Raw genomic sequence first — 13,800 nt, 5'->3', positions numbered from 1 at the left:
GACCGGTTTGGCAGTGGGTCAGTAATGGTGTGGGGTGGCATTTCTTTGGAGCCCTCCATGTGCTCGCGAGAGGTAGCCTGACTGCCATTAGGTACCGAGATGAAACGTTTATAAGATGTTGGTACTTCCCAAGGATTTATATTATTTTTGTTGCATCCCTGTCCAGATTCCTCTTAGGATAATTAAATCTCTTAAAAAAATAGCTAATGACTTGATATGGGCATATAAAAAACTAAGAGTGGCTGGTAGGTTTCTATATTATCCTTATGAATTTGGAGGGATGGGTGCCCCTAACTTACAGGCTTATCATAAAGCGGCGGTATTATCGGGTATTAGAGACTGGTGGTTATTGGATAAGACACAAGTGGCTTCAGATGGAGTCATTTTGTTCTAAATTGAACTTTACGCGGCTTACGTTGGAAATGGAAGCTATTAAATTTAGTAACTACACCCCGTGTCTACCTACCGCATCAACAGCAATATGTTATTGGAGGAAATTTGCTTCAAGCCTTCTAAATATTCCTTTAACAAATATTTCCTTAAAAGCTGGTCCTGTCCGGTGGCGATCAGTTTTGGAATACTATAAATAATGTTGTTAAGGGAGGTGACTTGGATTCAGGTTAACTTGACACCATCAATGGGACTGTTGCGCATAGGGACAACTGATTTTCTTTTAAATATCAGGGGTATAGTGTCACATATTCTGATTGCGGCTAGGCTCACCTTTGCTGCTAAATGGAAGGGGATATCTCTTCCCACCATGAGAGAAGTGGTGGACAAAATTAATATACATTGTCAATATGATCAATCTCTGGCGCACTCGTCAGTTACCAAGAAAAAGGTTGATCAAATATGGGAACCGTGGTTACTTAGTCAGAGGTCTGCCCCTTTGCATTGAAGATATATATCTTTTCATATGACTTTTTTTTTTTTATGCAAGTGTCGATATGTTTTCTGTTTTATACATTATGTCAATCTCTGAGTATGCGCATTTATGCTTATGTTTCCCTTGTTTAAACCCCTACGTTGGGGGTGTTGCTACTTATAGGTTTTTCCTTTTCAAAAATATGCAATAAAAATTTATTGAAGTAAAGGTACCGAGATGAGATACCCAGACCCCTTTTGTGAGACCATATGCTGGTGCGGTTGGCCCTGGGTTCCTCCTAATGCAGGACAATGCCAGACCTCATGTGACTGGATTGTGTCAGCAGTTCCTGCAAGATGAAGGCATTGAAGATATGGACTGGCCCGACCGTTCCCCAGACCTGAATCCAATTGAGTACATCTGGGACATCATGTCTCGCTCCATCCACCAACATCACGTGGCACCACAGACTATCCAGGAGTTGGCGAATGCTTTAGTCCAGGTCTGGGAGGAGATTCCTCAGGAGACCATCCGCTGCCTCATCAGGAGCATGCCCAGGTATTGTACAGTAGGGAGGTCATACAGGCACGTGGAGGCCACACACACACTACTGAGCATCTTTTACTTGTCATGAGGCATTTCCACTGAAGTTGGATCAGCCTGTAATTTGATTTTCCACTTTGATTTTGAGTATCATTCCAAATCCAGACCTCCATGGGATATTCATTTTGATTTACATTGATAATTATGTTTTATTGTTCTAAATACATTCCACTATGCAATGAATAAAAAATTGCAACTGGAATATTTCATTCAGAGATATCTAGGATGTGGTATTTTAGTGTTCCCTTTATTTTTTTGAGCAGTGTGTATAATAAGAATTAATGACTCAATTATTAAATAAGACATTCGGTCACAAACTAAACTGAGAAAAAAATTGGCAGAATGGAGACAAATTAACTTGTACTATTAAGAGGATGTCCCCCCAAGTGTTAGAAGTCATTCCCGTTAAAAATAACATTTGCGTTTTTCTTTTTTTTTTCTTTTTGGGATGGGGGTGAATACCGGTATATTCCAGACATTTGTCCATAGCTATAATTATGGTGACATTGGGGTAAATAAAAAATATGGCGACTTGTCTTAAAATTGCCATTTTGGGGAAATTGAAGAAAAAAAAAAATATATTTTTTCTTATCAGTTCCATTTTACACAGCGTTTGTGCACATTGCTATACTTTGCAGCTGAAATAAAAAAAATAGAATAAAAAAAAATTCAGTGACTTTCCAAAGCATTCACATTGAAAAAGAAAATCATAGAACTGTATAGGAGCTGTGGTTGTTCTTGGTCATGCATTAAGAAAATGCTTTATATTAAGGCTTGTATATTAATTTTGTTTGACCAGATTTGAAGCCACTTTGCTTAATCCATTAGGATTTTTTTAAAGTTATTTTTATATTTTTGTTAAAAATGTATATATATATATTAAAATTAAAAAATCATCACTTATCTATCGCTTTCTGAAAAATACTAAATGGACGGACATATTGGGCCCCATATTTTAATCATTCAGTCCCATTACTCTGGATGTATAAAATTCGGCCCTTTGCCCCCCATTGTATAACATTCCCCATTGCCCCTTGGTGTATAACCTCTGATCCCTCGCCCCCGGTGTAAAAACCCCTGCCATGCGGTCTGCTTTTACTAACGTGACAGAGCGGCAGGTCATACAGAGCTCATCCGTTAATGACATTTCTTCCTCCTAAATCTTCCCCCATCATGTGTGAGTGATATTATAGAAAAGTGGAAGGAACAACTCAATCTCAAAGTGAAGACCCCATAATGTTACAGAGTGGGGTCACCGAGTGCGGAGCACGAGGAAAGAAAAGTCACCACCGCTCTGCTGACCTCTTAACTGCAGAGTCCAGACCGCCTCTGGTATAACAAACACTGCGCCCCCGGTCAGGAGCTTCATGGCCGAGCACCTGCATGCAGCTGTACATCACCAAGCACTATGTAGAGTGCTGGATGGAGTGGTGTAGTGCTACCACCACTGGACTCTGAAGCAGTGGAAACATGATCAGTGGAGTGTCAGGACATTACTCGCCTGACGGCATTGTGCCAGCTGTACAGTTTGCTGCAGGAGGGATAACGCTATGGGCTTGTTTTTTTAAGGTTTAGCCTCGGCCCCTTAGTTCCAGTTCTCCTTCAGCACAAGACATTGTGGACAAATGCAGCTTCCACCTTTGTGGGGACAGTTTGGGGAAAGTTCTTTCCAGTTCTCCATGACTGTGCACAGTGCACAAGGTCTATACAGACATGGTTGGGAGAGTTTGGTGGAAGAACATGACCACATAGTCAGGCTCTCTACCCCATCCAACAGCTATGGAATGAGATACTACTGGAGATTATTAGCTAGACCTCCCCCAAAATCAGTGTACCACAAATGTTTTTTGGGGTGAATGGTGGAAGATTCCCAAAGAAACCCTCCAAAACCTTGTAGAAAATCTCACCAGAGGAACGGTAACTCCATATTAAAGTCTATGGATCTAGAATGGGAGGTCATAAAGGCTCCTGCACAACATCACCTGGAGGTGGCTCATACTTTTGTCCATATAATGTCTATTTGAAATAGCAAAACTTTTCTGTTGGATTTTCTTAACATTATAAGTAATGGAATAGGAAAAAAAAAAAAATAATGGGTGGGAAAATACGTTAATATAGGTATCAATTAAAGTAAATTATTTTTTAAGTTTGTGTACACTCAAATTTTGCTTAAAAAATATTTAATTCTTTTTGTGACGCTACTGTGGATGTAACTAAAATACCAAAATCTGTGATCACAAAGGAAGGGCAGCATATAGTAAATTATAAAAAATATTAGATTTCATACCCAATGCCTTTCCTTTAGCAAATCCAGTACTGGATATATAAACGATAATTTGTGACTGACAGTATGTCATGTAGACTGGTCATTACGAACACCCAGGGACATATAAAAACATATGCACAAGCAACGTGGCCACAAATCCATAGTCAAAATTAATTAGCCAAATTATTATTTTTTTTTTTAAATATTGTGAATAAAAATAAATAAAAAGAAATGAACATTTTTACCAACATTCATCATCAATCCACTATTTAAAACTGAAAAAAAAAATAAATAAATAAAATTAATAAAAAAAAAAAAGAAAAGAAAGAAAGGAAAAAAAAAAAAAAAAAAAGGCTTAGGAAGAAGTCTGAAAACGAGACCGACCTATACCCTGGGTGAGTTTGGATGGGTTTAGTGTCTCTGGCAATATTTGTCTTCACTATTGATAGACAGACATAGTCACACAACCCACCACACGATGCCTGCCTCTGAGTGGAGAAGCTAGAATGCAAGTTAACTGTATTAATAGAGAAAACAGCTAGCATCCCAGCAAATATAAAATAATAAGAAAAAAGGTAAAAAGAAAAAATAAAGCAATCCAATTATCACATGGAATTCCAATTTCAACAATATTTTAGGCCACATTCTCTCGGAAATACTGTCGTGTCTGCATTCGCATACCCCCCTCCCTCGAACCCCCATCTTTCCGAAATTCATACTGCCATACACAGGTTTACGTCTGAAATATATTTACGCTGGCGTAAGCTTAAATTAGTAAGCAGGGTCACAATTCAATAGCCGGTTGCCTTGGGGGAAAAGGATTGATTGATTGCGTGTCCCCCCAAAATGTCTAGGCTGCGGTTAGGGGCGGTGGTGATAATGAAATACAAACTGGCAGTAATTTACAATCTTGGCATAAAAAAAAAATTATCTACTGAAATTTACACTAAGGGGGTTACTGTAGTTTTGTTTAGTCTTGGCTACTCTTAGTTCGGCTTTGGTATGATGAGTTAAAGTCATAGAAGCTCAGGCGATTATGCTGTCCCCCATGCTTTACACTGCAGCTTTGCTAGCAACATATATTCAATTTCAGATACAACTACTGAACTCCCATACAGTGAAATCTCGTGGAAATCAAGAATTTACAGCCTGTGCATGGCATCCCACTTCAGAAATTGGGGTGGGGTTCGTTATCTAGAAATCGTACTGCTGTCATGGGGGAGGGGGCGTCCATATCAAATTATTTCCCAAGAACTTGTCCTGGTATAGCGTAAATTCTTCCTGGGCTTAGTATGAAAAAAAATTTCTTTTTTCAAGCGGTGGTATATTTCAAGTCTTCAAGGCCTATTTCAGTTGCTTTATTTACGGACGTTAACTTGATTTTTTGCCCCCTCCCATGAAGCAATGAGTGTGGGAGGGGGTCTATATATGTGTTTTAAACTGGGGCCGCCATTAATGGTCACACTGAAGCTCAAATTTGTACGCCTTCCCCGGTCTGCGGACAGTGACAGCCCCGATAGGGACTGGAATTGGTAGTCCCCTTTAATACTCCAGATTTCAAGCGCTCCCAAACTTTTATTTACCCATTAAAAGTTTTAGGCTTTTTATACTTTAGCCTCATCTTGCAGCAAGAATTATACCTCCAGGTGCATGGTCGAATTTTCCAAAATATTCTGCGATGATCTAAACAGCAGGAAGTCTCCTGATATCAAAATATATCCTCTATGTATTTACACAAAAGCGCCGGAATATACCGAAACGCTTGTTATTGGAAAACAGAGGGAAAAAAGTTTGCATTTCACCAATCATGCGGCCAAGGTCAACATTTCCTCTCTTTTTTTTTTTTGCGGGGTGAACGGAGGTCTGGAGCGTAAAAGCTGCAATTATTTTTAGATAAAATATAACACCCAATTCTTTTTTTCCCATTCCCCCTCTCCCTGAGCGGACTCCAATCATACTGTACCAACGCCGGACTGTCAGGTCTGATTTAGTAGGTTAATCAACCCGTGCACATTCTGTGATAACCGCAGCCGATAAGAGTAATCTCTAATTACCGCCCCGCCCGCAGCCAATATAAACAAGACACATTATTTTTAGCTTAGTCCAAAAGCGGGAAAAGCCGTGGAGGCAACAGGCGGTATATTCCATGTAATGAATTAGGGCTATTTGTATGGCAATACACAAGTAACCAAGCAATAGAAAAAAAATAGACACGCGGCAATCTGTGGGTTTATTGGGAAAAATGGCAGTGCAATAGGAAAAAATAAACTTTTGGGTTTATAAAAAAAAAAAAAAAAATTGCACTGGGATAAAACAAACACAATAAAACCACAGATTTGGAGCAACTCCGATGGCGGAGACAGGACAATGAGCGGCGCTGTAAAGTAATACATTTCACAGGAAAAATGAAATGTGGAGTGGGGTGTATGTATGACTCTGGATTATATCGTGCCAGCAATAGAAATATCCAGGGCCACAATGCGAATATAAAGCAATTTAATCACCATGAATCCTTATCTATAGGGGTCAGAAATTAAATTTGGAATATTCAAAATAAGTATAAAAAGGACATATGGTAAACCAGTCATTTATAATAAATGCTAATAATAAGAACCAAAGAGAAATAACAAATAAAGGAAAGGGGCGACTAGTCTAACAGAGATGGAGTTAGGATGTAATATAACAGGATTACATAATAATTTATAAAGGGAGCGCTCCGGCTGCCAACCAATTCCTCCGCAGCAATAAATGCTTCTCATGTGCTGGAATCTTGGTGTAATTCTGCCCGGCTCAGAAACACGTTTGCGTGCAAATAACGGCATGCACTCAAATAAATATATATATATATATATATATATATATATAAAAAAATAAGGAATTCAAGGTTATATCCATTTTTTTTTCTTTTGCAATAACTCAATTTAGCCTTTTTAGACATTTTCACATAAACCATGCTCCACTTTACCAGCGCTGCTCATTTAGGCCAGGGTTAGAATTAAAAAAAAACAACAAAAAAAAACAAAACAAAAAAAAACAACAAGGCAAAAACAACAATCGATCTATTGAACTAGAGAGATGAAATGATATGCGTACCAGCAGCGACTACGGCCGGCGGAGGCGATCCTGCCTCTCCACCGCTCGTCTGACTCATTGGTGCGACAGAGGTTTCACGGGATGTGGGTAACTGCAGCTCCTTTGGGAGAAGGTCATAAACCGATTCTAAAAAATAAAGAAAGAACAGGCTGAAATGGATTAAGATACAAACAAAAAAAAAAAGCAAAATGAAAAAGCTCAATGTACCAGTAAGACATAGGTAAATGTTGATAAAGGTATAGGAGACTGGCATCGATATCTCAAGATCAGAGATTCTTTCTTAATTCAAGTATATCAGTAAATTTAATCTTTTTTTTCACTGATATTAAAACACCTTTTATTTCTTGAGCTAGACGTCCTCTGTGACATGCTTGGCTCATCGGAATGAGCTCATTATTTCTATGGAGAGAAGTATTAAAGTGACCCCAAGTCATCTGTGGTCCTCAAGGACAGATAGTAAAAATCCCACCTGCTTGTTCTTGTTGGAAGCGACAATGGGCCATAGATCTTATGCCCTCATACACATTAGATTAATGTCATCAGAACACGCCGACATCGAAGGGTTCGGACGATGGGCTAATGTCTATGGAACGCTGGGCGACTAATGATTCAAAGAGACGTTGTTCCAACATGTCCGATTTTGGAAAACACAGTCCCTAATGGAGATGGAGCCAGAGGGTTAATAATAATTACATAAGCCGAAATTGAGACATATGAACCAGTAGGAGATAAAAGTCAATTAGAAGTGCAGGGAGTGTCAATGCTCAGAGCAATTAACTGCAGCTTGTGTAACTAAATTAGTCATTTTACATAACGATATGGTAGCCCAGGTGTAGCCGCTACTGGCCACATTACAGAAGTAGCAGACAATCTCTATTGCATATATACAGGACCACGGATAGTGAGAATAAGAGAACCATTCGATTACTTAGCGCAGCCTCACCCTATTCGTTTTCCTACAAAGTGACCCAGTTGTGTTGGGACCTGTAGTGCAGCCCTATTCAAGTAGATGTGGCCCGATCTAGTACCATGCAGGGACGGCGGTCGGGAGATCTGAAGTTATAAATCAGAGTCTTGGCATTTGGGTTACTGAGGGTCACAAAGGGCTAACCTGTCATCACTACATATGATGGAATACCCCTTTAAAGTGTAATAAAGGTAATTTTGGCAACCATTGAGATGCATTAGGACATTCCAGTCTCAAATGCTGCAGACCAGCCATGTAAAAGAGCGGACGATCGGCCCTACGGAGGTGCAATAATTGAAGCCATGGTGGGCATCACCCGACTGTACCGAAGCTAAATGGGTCGACCACTCGCAACACACAAGCCATTCTGATGTCAATCTAAAAAAGTAATACGGTTAGCAACAAGCATACAAATAGTTGTATCTTCTAAAGCATGGAAAAGGATATGGCGCAACTAATTTCCCAATTCCCTGAGAAATAAACACATTGTTGTACCCATACCGTTAAGATCTTCAGTGTCTACATAATTTCCAAAAAAAACAGAAACAAATAAGATAATATGTGCGGGGGAGGTCTGAAGGGTTGAGAGGTGATCCCAAGCCTGGAAACAAAGTCCCCCTGGGCTTGTGATTGTGCTAGTATCTGCAGTGGCCAACTTTTTGAGAAGGAAGTGGTGCCTGCGCCATGCCAGCAATGCTTGCGCTATTTAACCCCCGGCCTGCTCCTACCAGATGCCAAATTAAAACCAGGGGCTTGTTTACTGTATTCCAAGTTTTCCTTCCGTCCCTCCACTGAAGACATCTATACAAGGGATCTTTTTTGCTGGCCCAATGCCATGTCGGTCTTCTAAGGTCATAGGCATAAAATGTGACCTAATGTACGAGATTGTATTCAGGAACCTTGAGAATTTTACTGAGAGTTGGCCCCTCACAACTGGGCTCGGATTAATATTAAATCCTACCCAGATATGGTTGTCATGTAGTACAGGACCGACGGTATATAATGTCCACCTCCAGCTGCAAAGGAGTGTGGCAGGTCCACCTTTACTCTATGGGGCATGTTTCCCTTATAGATATACCGTACACATGAACACATATGATAGAGATATCCAGCACTAAATATATGGAATCAAGATCAACTGATATGAGGGGGAAGGGTTCCATAAAAAGCACGGGAACCAAATTCCAATTGACAATCTTGTGTGCAATAACTTTCTTTTTCTTTGATGACACTTTCTTATATACCAGTACACGGACACTCTAAAAATCATATGGCAGGAGGCATATGTAATTTTACAGTGGGAGACAGTGGCCTAAAATGCACTATATACAGGACTTACACATAGGTGTATACATAGGGCAAATACTACCAACACAAACCAGCAAAAACATGAAGGCCGATGGTTTGCCGCGTACCTGTAACTTTTAGTAAAAATTAGATTTATGGACGGACTTATTAGAAACTGAGCTGTTTTAGGGCAGTTTGTATGTGCGTCTCCTTAGGCTAAATACAGGTCTCCATAAACGGCAGCTCGTACATTTTGCTGATGGTTTCTTTGGTCGTTTGTGGGTGTAGTGCTATGTTAAGGAGAAAGCAGCAGTGTTTTGCTAAACGTGGACAACCCCCCATATGTATGTCTTTTAAGGATGAGTGGTGGTCACAGAAGGGGTTTCCTTCTTAGGATCCTCTTGTAAGAGCCTCTAATGATGGCTGGATCCAAGCCCATCCATTTGAATGCCCAGCATCCAATACAAAGGCTATAGCTTTCATTTGCAAAATTCAGCTTTTTGCTGATTGGGTGTCCACTGCTGGGAGGTACTGGATGCCAAAGAATGGCCCCTATCTCCTCCTTATGTGGCATTGGTGTGGATGGACTCATCGGTGTGATCTTAGGGGTGGAGGGCTCTTGCATTTCTTGCACCCGTATGTGTGCAGGGTATTATGTGCATACTGCGACTTTTTGGGGTTTCATGTTAAAAGCGGAATTTTATGACATTATAATTTACGATTTCCTCCTTCCGAAAATTTTTATATATATATATATATATATATATATATATATATATATATATATATAAAAAATTGTATATCGCCAAAAACACTGAACAAATTTCATCCCAAGCCTTGCAAGAATAAAGCTAAAAATTCCGTGAACATCCCCTACACAGCCAACGCTCACCTCAAGAGCTTACAATCCATGACAAAGCAAGGAGTGGAATATTTTTAGCTATAGATCTCCAGAAAGGAAACATGAGGTCGATCTGTATAAAAAAAAAAAAAAAAAAAAAAAAAAAGTATGCAAACTATTCACAAGGCAACAAAAACAGTCCTATAAACTCTCCATGACCCTTAATAAAAGCATAAAGAAAAAAAAATAACAAGGAAAAACCAAAGAAAATAGTTCAGAGCCACGTGACGCTTCACAGTCCTTTACGTTTTCATGGTAGGAAAGCAAAGTGTTGGAAATGGATGAAGTTTATAAGCCGCTCTCAGCAACGTCACGACCGAGGCAGCAGTGTTGCGGAGGGTTAGTTTGGCAGAGGACGGTGTGCTTTTTGGCGTGATAATACCACTCTGTGCAGGGCTACAATAATATGGTAAGTAGATGGAGACATGGAAAATTAAAAAAAAAAAAAAAAAAAAAAAGGTGCCTCCAAGCCAAATGGCCCAAGGCGAAACCGTCTCAACTTCCTTTCCTTAACCCAGAACCCCGCACTGTTCATAACAGGGCTGTGGAGTCGGAATCGTGGAGTCGGTACTCATTTTGGTGGAGTCGGTATAAAATGGACCGACTCAGACTCCTAAAATATATAATAAATCGGGTACAGTAGTTCAATGCAGAATGTGCTGAATATTTTTTCATAGGAATTTGGGAAAGTTATGAAATGTCCTATAAATGACTGTTCTATTCCTGATCTAAGGCTACATTCACACACAGCGTTTTTCCTGCGCTTTTTGAGGATACGTTTTTCAGTTGCAAAAGCAGATCAGCTTTTTAAAAAACCGCATCACCTGAAAGGTTTTTGAGCTCATAGATAATGTTTTCAATAGCAAAAGCAGATTAGAAATCTGCTCTATCCATTTATCCATATCTGTCTATCCATATCATATCTGTACCAAAAAGAATGAAAGCCGGATAGCACACAGACTAACACTCCTTTTTTTAGCACCAGTCAGGTACACCTCATAGCTGCCCAAAAGGACGCCCAGGACAGGCATTGCTCGTCTTCAGTAACATCAACTGATAGTTGGAATAAATAGACTGCATTCACCACCACATCTTCTTAAGGTGCAGGCTTTATTTTCAAGTGTAGGGGTGTGAAGTATGAGGTTCTGCAGCAGCTGAGGTGGGCAGTATGAAATTCTGCGTAACAGTATGAGGTTCTGCCCCCACCCCCCCAGGTTTGATCGCGGCTACGCCCATAGTGTGAATGTAGCCTGAGGATCTAGGCTTTATCTTAGCCGAGATAAGTCATAGTGTGTGTGTATATAATATATATATACAGTGCCTACAAGTAGTATTCAACCCCCTGCAGATTTAGCAGGTTTACACATTCGGAATTAACTTGGCATTGTGACATTTGGACTGTAGATCAGCCTGGAAGTGTGAAATGCACTGCAGCAAAAAAGAATGTTATTTCTTTGTTTAATTTTTTTTTAAATTGTGAAAAGTTTATTCAGAGGGTCATTTATTATTCAACCCCTCAAACCACCAGAATTCTGTTTGGTTCCCCTAAAGTATTAAGAAGTATTTCAGGCACAAAGATCAATGAGCTTCACATGTTTGGATTAATTATCTCTTTTTACAGCCTTTTCTGACTATTTAAGACCCTCCCCAAACTTGTGAACAGCACTCATACATGGTCAACATGGGAAAGACAAAGGAGCATTCCGAGGCCATCAGAGACAAGATCGTGGAGGGTCACAAGGCTGGCAAGGGGTACAAAACCCTTTCCAGGGAGTTGGGCCTACCTGTCTCCACTGTTGGGAGCATCATCTGGAAGTGGAAGGCTTATGGAACTACTGTTAGCCTTCCACGGCCTGGACAGCCTTTGAAAGTTTCCTCCCGTGCCGAGGCCAGGCTTGTCCGAAGAGTCAAGGCTAACCCAAGGACAACAAGGAAGGAGCTCCGGGAAGATCTCATGGCAGCGGGGACATTGGTTTCAGTCAATACCATAAGTAACGTACTCCACCGCAATGGTCTCCGTTCCAGACGAGCCCGTAAGGTACCTTTACTTTCAAAGCGTCATGTCAAGGCTCGTCTACAGTTTGCTCATGATCACTTGGAGGACTCTGAGACAGACTGGTTCAAGGTTCTCTGGTCTGATGAGACCAAGATCGAGATCTTTGGTGCCAACCACACACGTGACGTTTGGAGACTGGATGGCACTGCATACGACCCCAAGAATACCATCCCTACAGTCAAGCATGGTGGTGGCAGCTTCATGCTGTGGGGCTGTTTCTCAGCCAAGAGGCCTGGCCATCTGGTCCGCATCCATGGGAAGATGGATAGCACGGCCTACCTGGAGATTTTGGCCAAGAACCTCCGCTCCTCCATCAAGGATCTTAAGATGGGTCGTCATTTCATCTTCCAACAAGACAACGACCCAAAGCACACAGCCAACAAAACCAAGGCCTGGTTCAAGAGGCAAAAAATGAAGGTGTTGGAGTGGCCTAGTCAGTCTCCTGACCTTAACCCAATTGAAAACTTGTGGAAGGAGCTCAAGATTAAAGTCCACATGAGACACCCAAAGAACCTAGATAACTTGGAGAAGATCTGCATGGAGGAGTGGGCCAAGATAACTCCAGAGACCTGTGCCGGCCTGATCAGGTCTTATAAAAGACGATTATTAGCTGTAATTGCAAACAAGGGTTATTCCACAAAATATTAAACCTAGGGGTTGAATAATAATTGACCCACACTTTTATGTTTAAAATTTATTAAAATTTAACTGAGCAACATAACTTTTTGGTTTGTAAGATTTATGCATCTGTTAATAATTCCTGCTCTTGTGTGAAGTTTGAAGGCTCTAACTTATTTGCATCTTATCAAACCTGCTAAATCTGCAGGGGGTTGAATACTACTTGTAGGCACTGTATATATATATATATATATATATATATATATATATATATATATATATACACACACACATGTATGTGTATACACACATACACACACACATATACACAGTACAGACCAAAAGTTTGGACACACCTTCTCAATCAAAGCGTTTTCTTTATTTTCATGACTATGAAAATTGTAGATTCACTCTGGAGGCATCAAAACTATGAATTAACACATGTGGAACTATATAATTAACAAAAATGTGTGAAACAACTGAAAATACTGTATGTCTTATATTCTAGGTTCATCAAAGTAGCCACCTTTTGCTTTGATTTCTGCTTTGCACACTCTTACCATTCTCTTGATGAGCTTCAAGAGGTGGTCACCGGAAATGGTTTTCAATTCACAGGTGTGCCCCGTCAGGTTTAATAAGTGGGATTTCTTGCCTTATAAATGAGGTTGGGACCATCAGTTGTGTTGTGCAGAAGTCTGGTGGATACACAGGTGATAGTCCTACTGAATAGACTGTTAGAATTTGTATTATGGCAAGGAAAAAGCAGCTGAGTAAAGAAAAACGAGTGGCCATCATTACTTTAAGAAATTAAGGTTAGTCAGTCCGAAAAATTGGGAAAACTTTGAAAGTGTCCCCAAGTGCATTGGCAAAAACCATCAAGCGCTACAAAGAAACTGGCTCACATGAGGACCGCCCCAGGAAAGGAAGACCAATAGTCACCTCCGCTGCGGAGGATAAGTTCATCCGAGTCACCAGGCTCAGAAATCGCAGGTTAACAGCAGCTCAGAATAGAGACCAGATCAATGCCACACAGAGTTCTAGCAGCAGACACATCTCTACAACAACTGTTAAGAGGAGACTTTGTGCAGCAGGCCTTCATGGTAAAATAGCTGCTAGGAAACCACTGCTAAGGACAGGCAACAAG

At 40.4% G+C, this 13,800-nt stretch overlaps 1 protein-coding gene across 11 annotated transcripts in view; it reads right to left on the bottom strand.

Moving 5' to 3' along the window:
• The window catches only part of NFAT5 (nuclear factor of activated T cells 5), a 108,755-nt gene that overhangs the window by 44,443 nt on the left and 50,512 nt on the right, over window positions 1-13,800 (bottom strand). For 5 of the 11 annotated variants that reach the window (XM_073584306.1, XM_073584324.1, XM_073584297.1 and 2 more), the window contains exon 2: window positions 6,828-6,953. In XM_073584306.1, the coding sequence (XP_073440407.1) occupies window positions 6,828-6,953 (126 nt within the window). Of the gene's footprint in view, window positions 1-4,118; window positions 6,790-6,827; window positions 6,956-13,800 lie in introns of those variants that run through there. The other 6 variants (XM_073584330.1, XM_073584341.1, XM_073584347.1 and 3 more) reach the window with 3 other exon arrangements.

Source organism: Dendrobates tinctorius, unplaced genomic scaffold, assembly GCF_039654945.1.
Source record: "Dendrobates tinctorius isolate UK_male_01 unplaced genomic scaffold, ASM3965494v1 ptg000009l, whole genome shotgun sequence".
In the NCBI taxonomy this organism is placed as follows: Eukaryota; Metazoa; Chordata; class Amphibia; order Anura; family Dendrobatidae; genus Dendrobates; species Dendrobates tinctorius.
The sequence above is the reverse complement of the archived record's forward strand: the minus strand, read 5'-3'. Positions and strand labels throughout refer to the sequence as shown.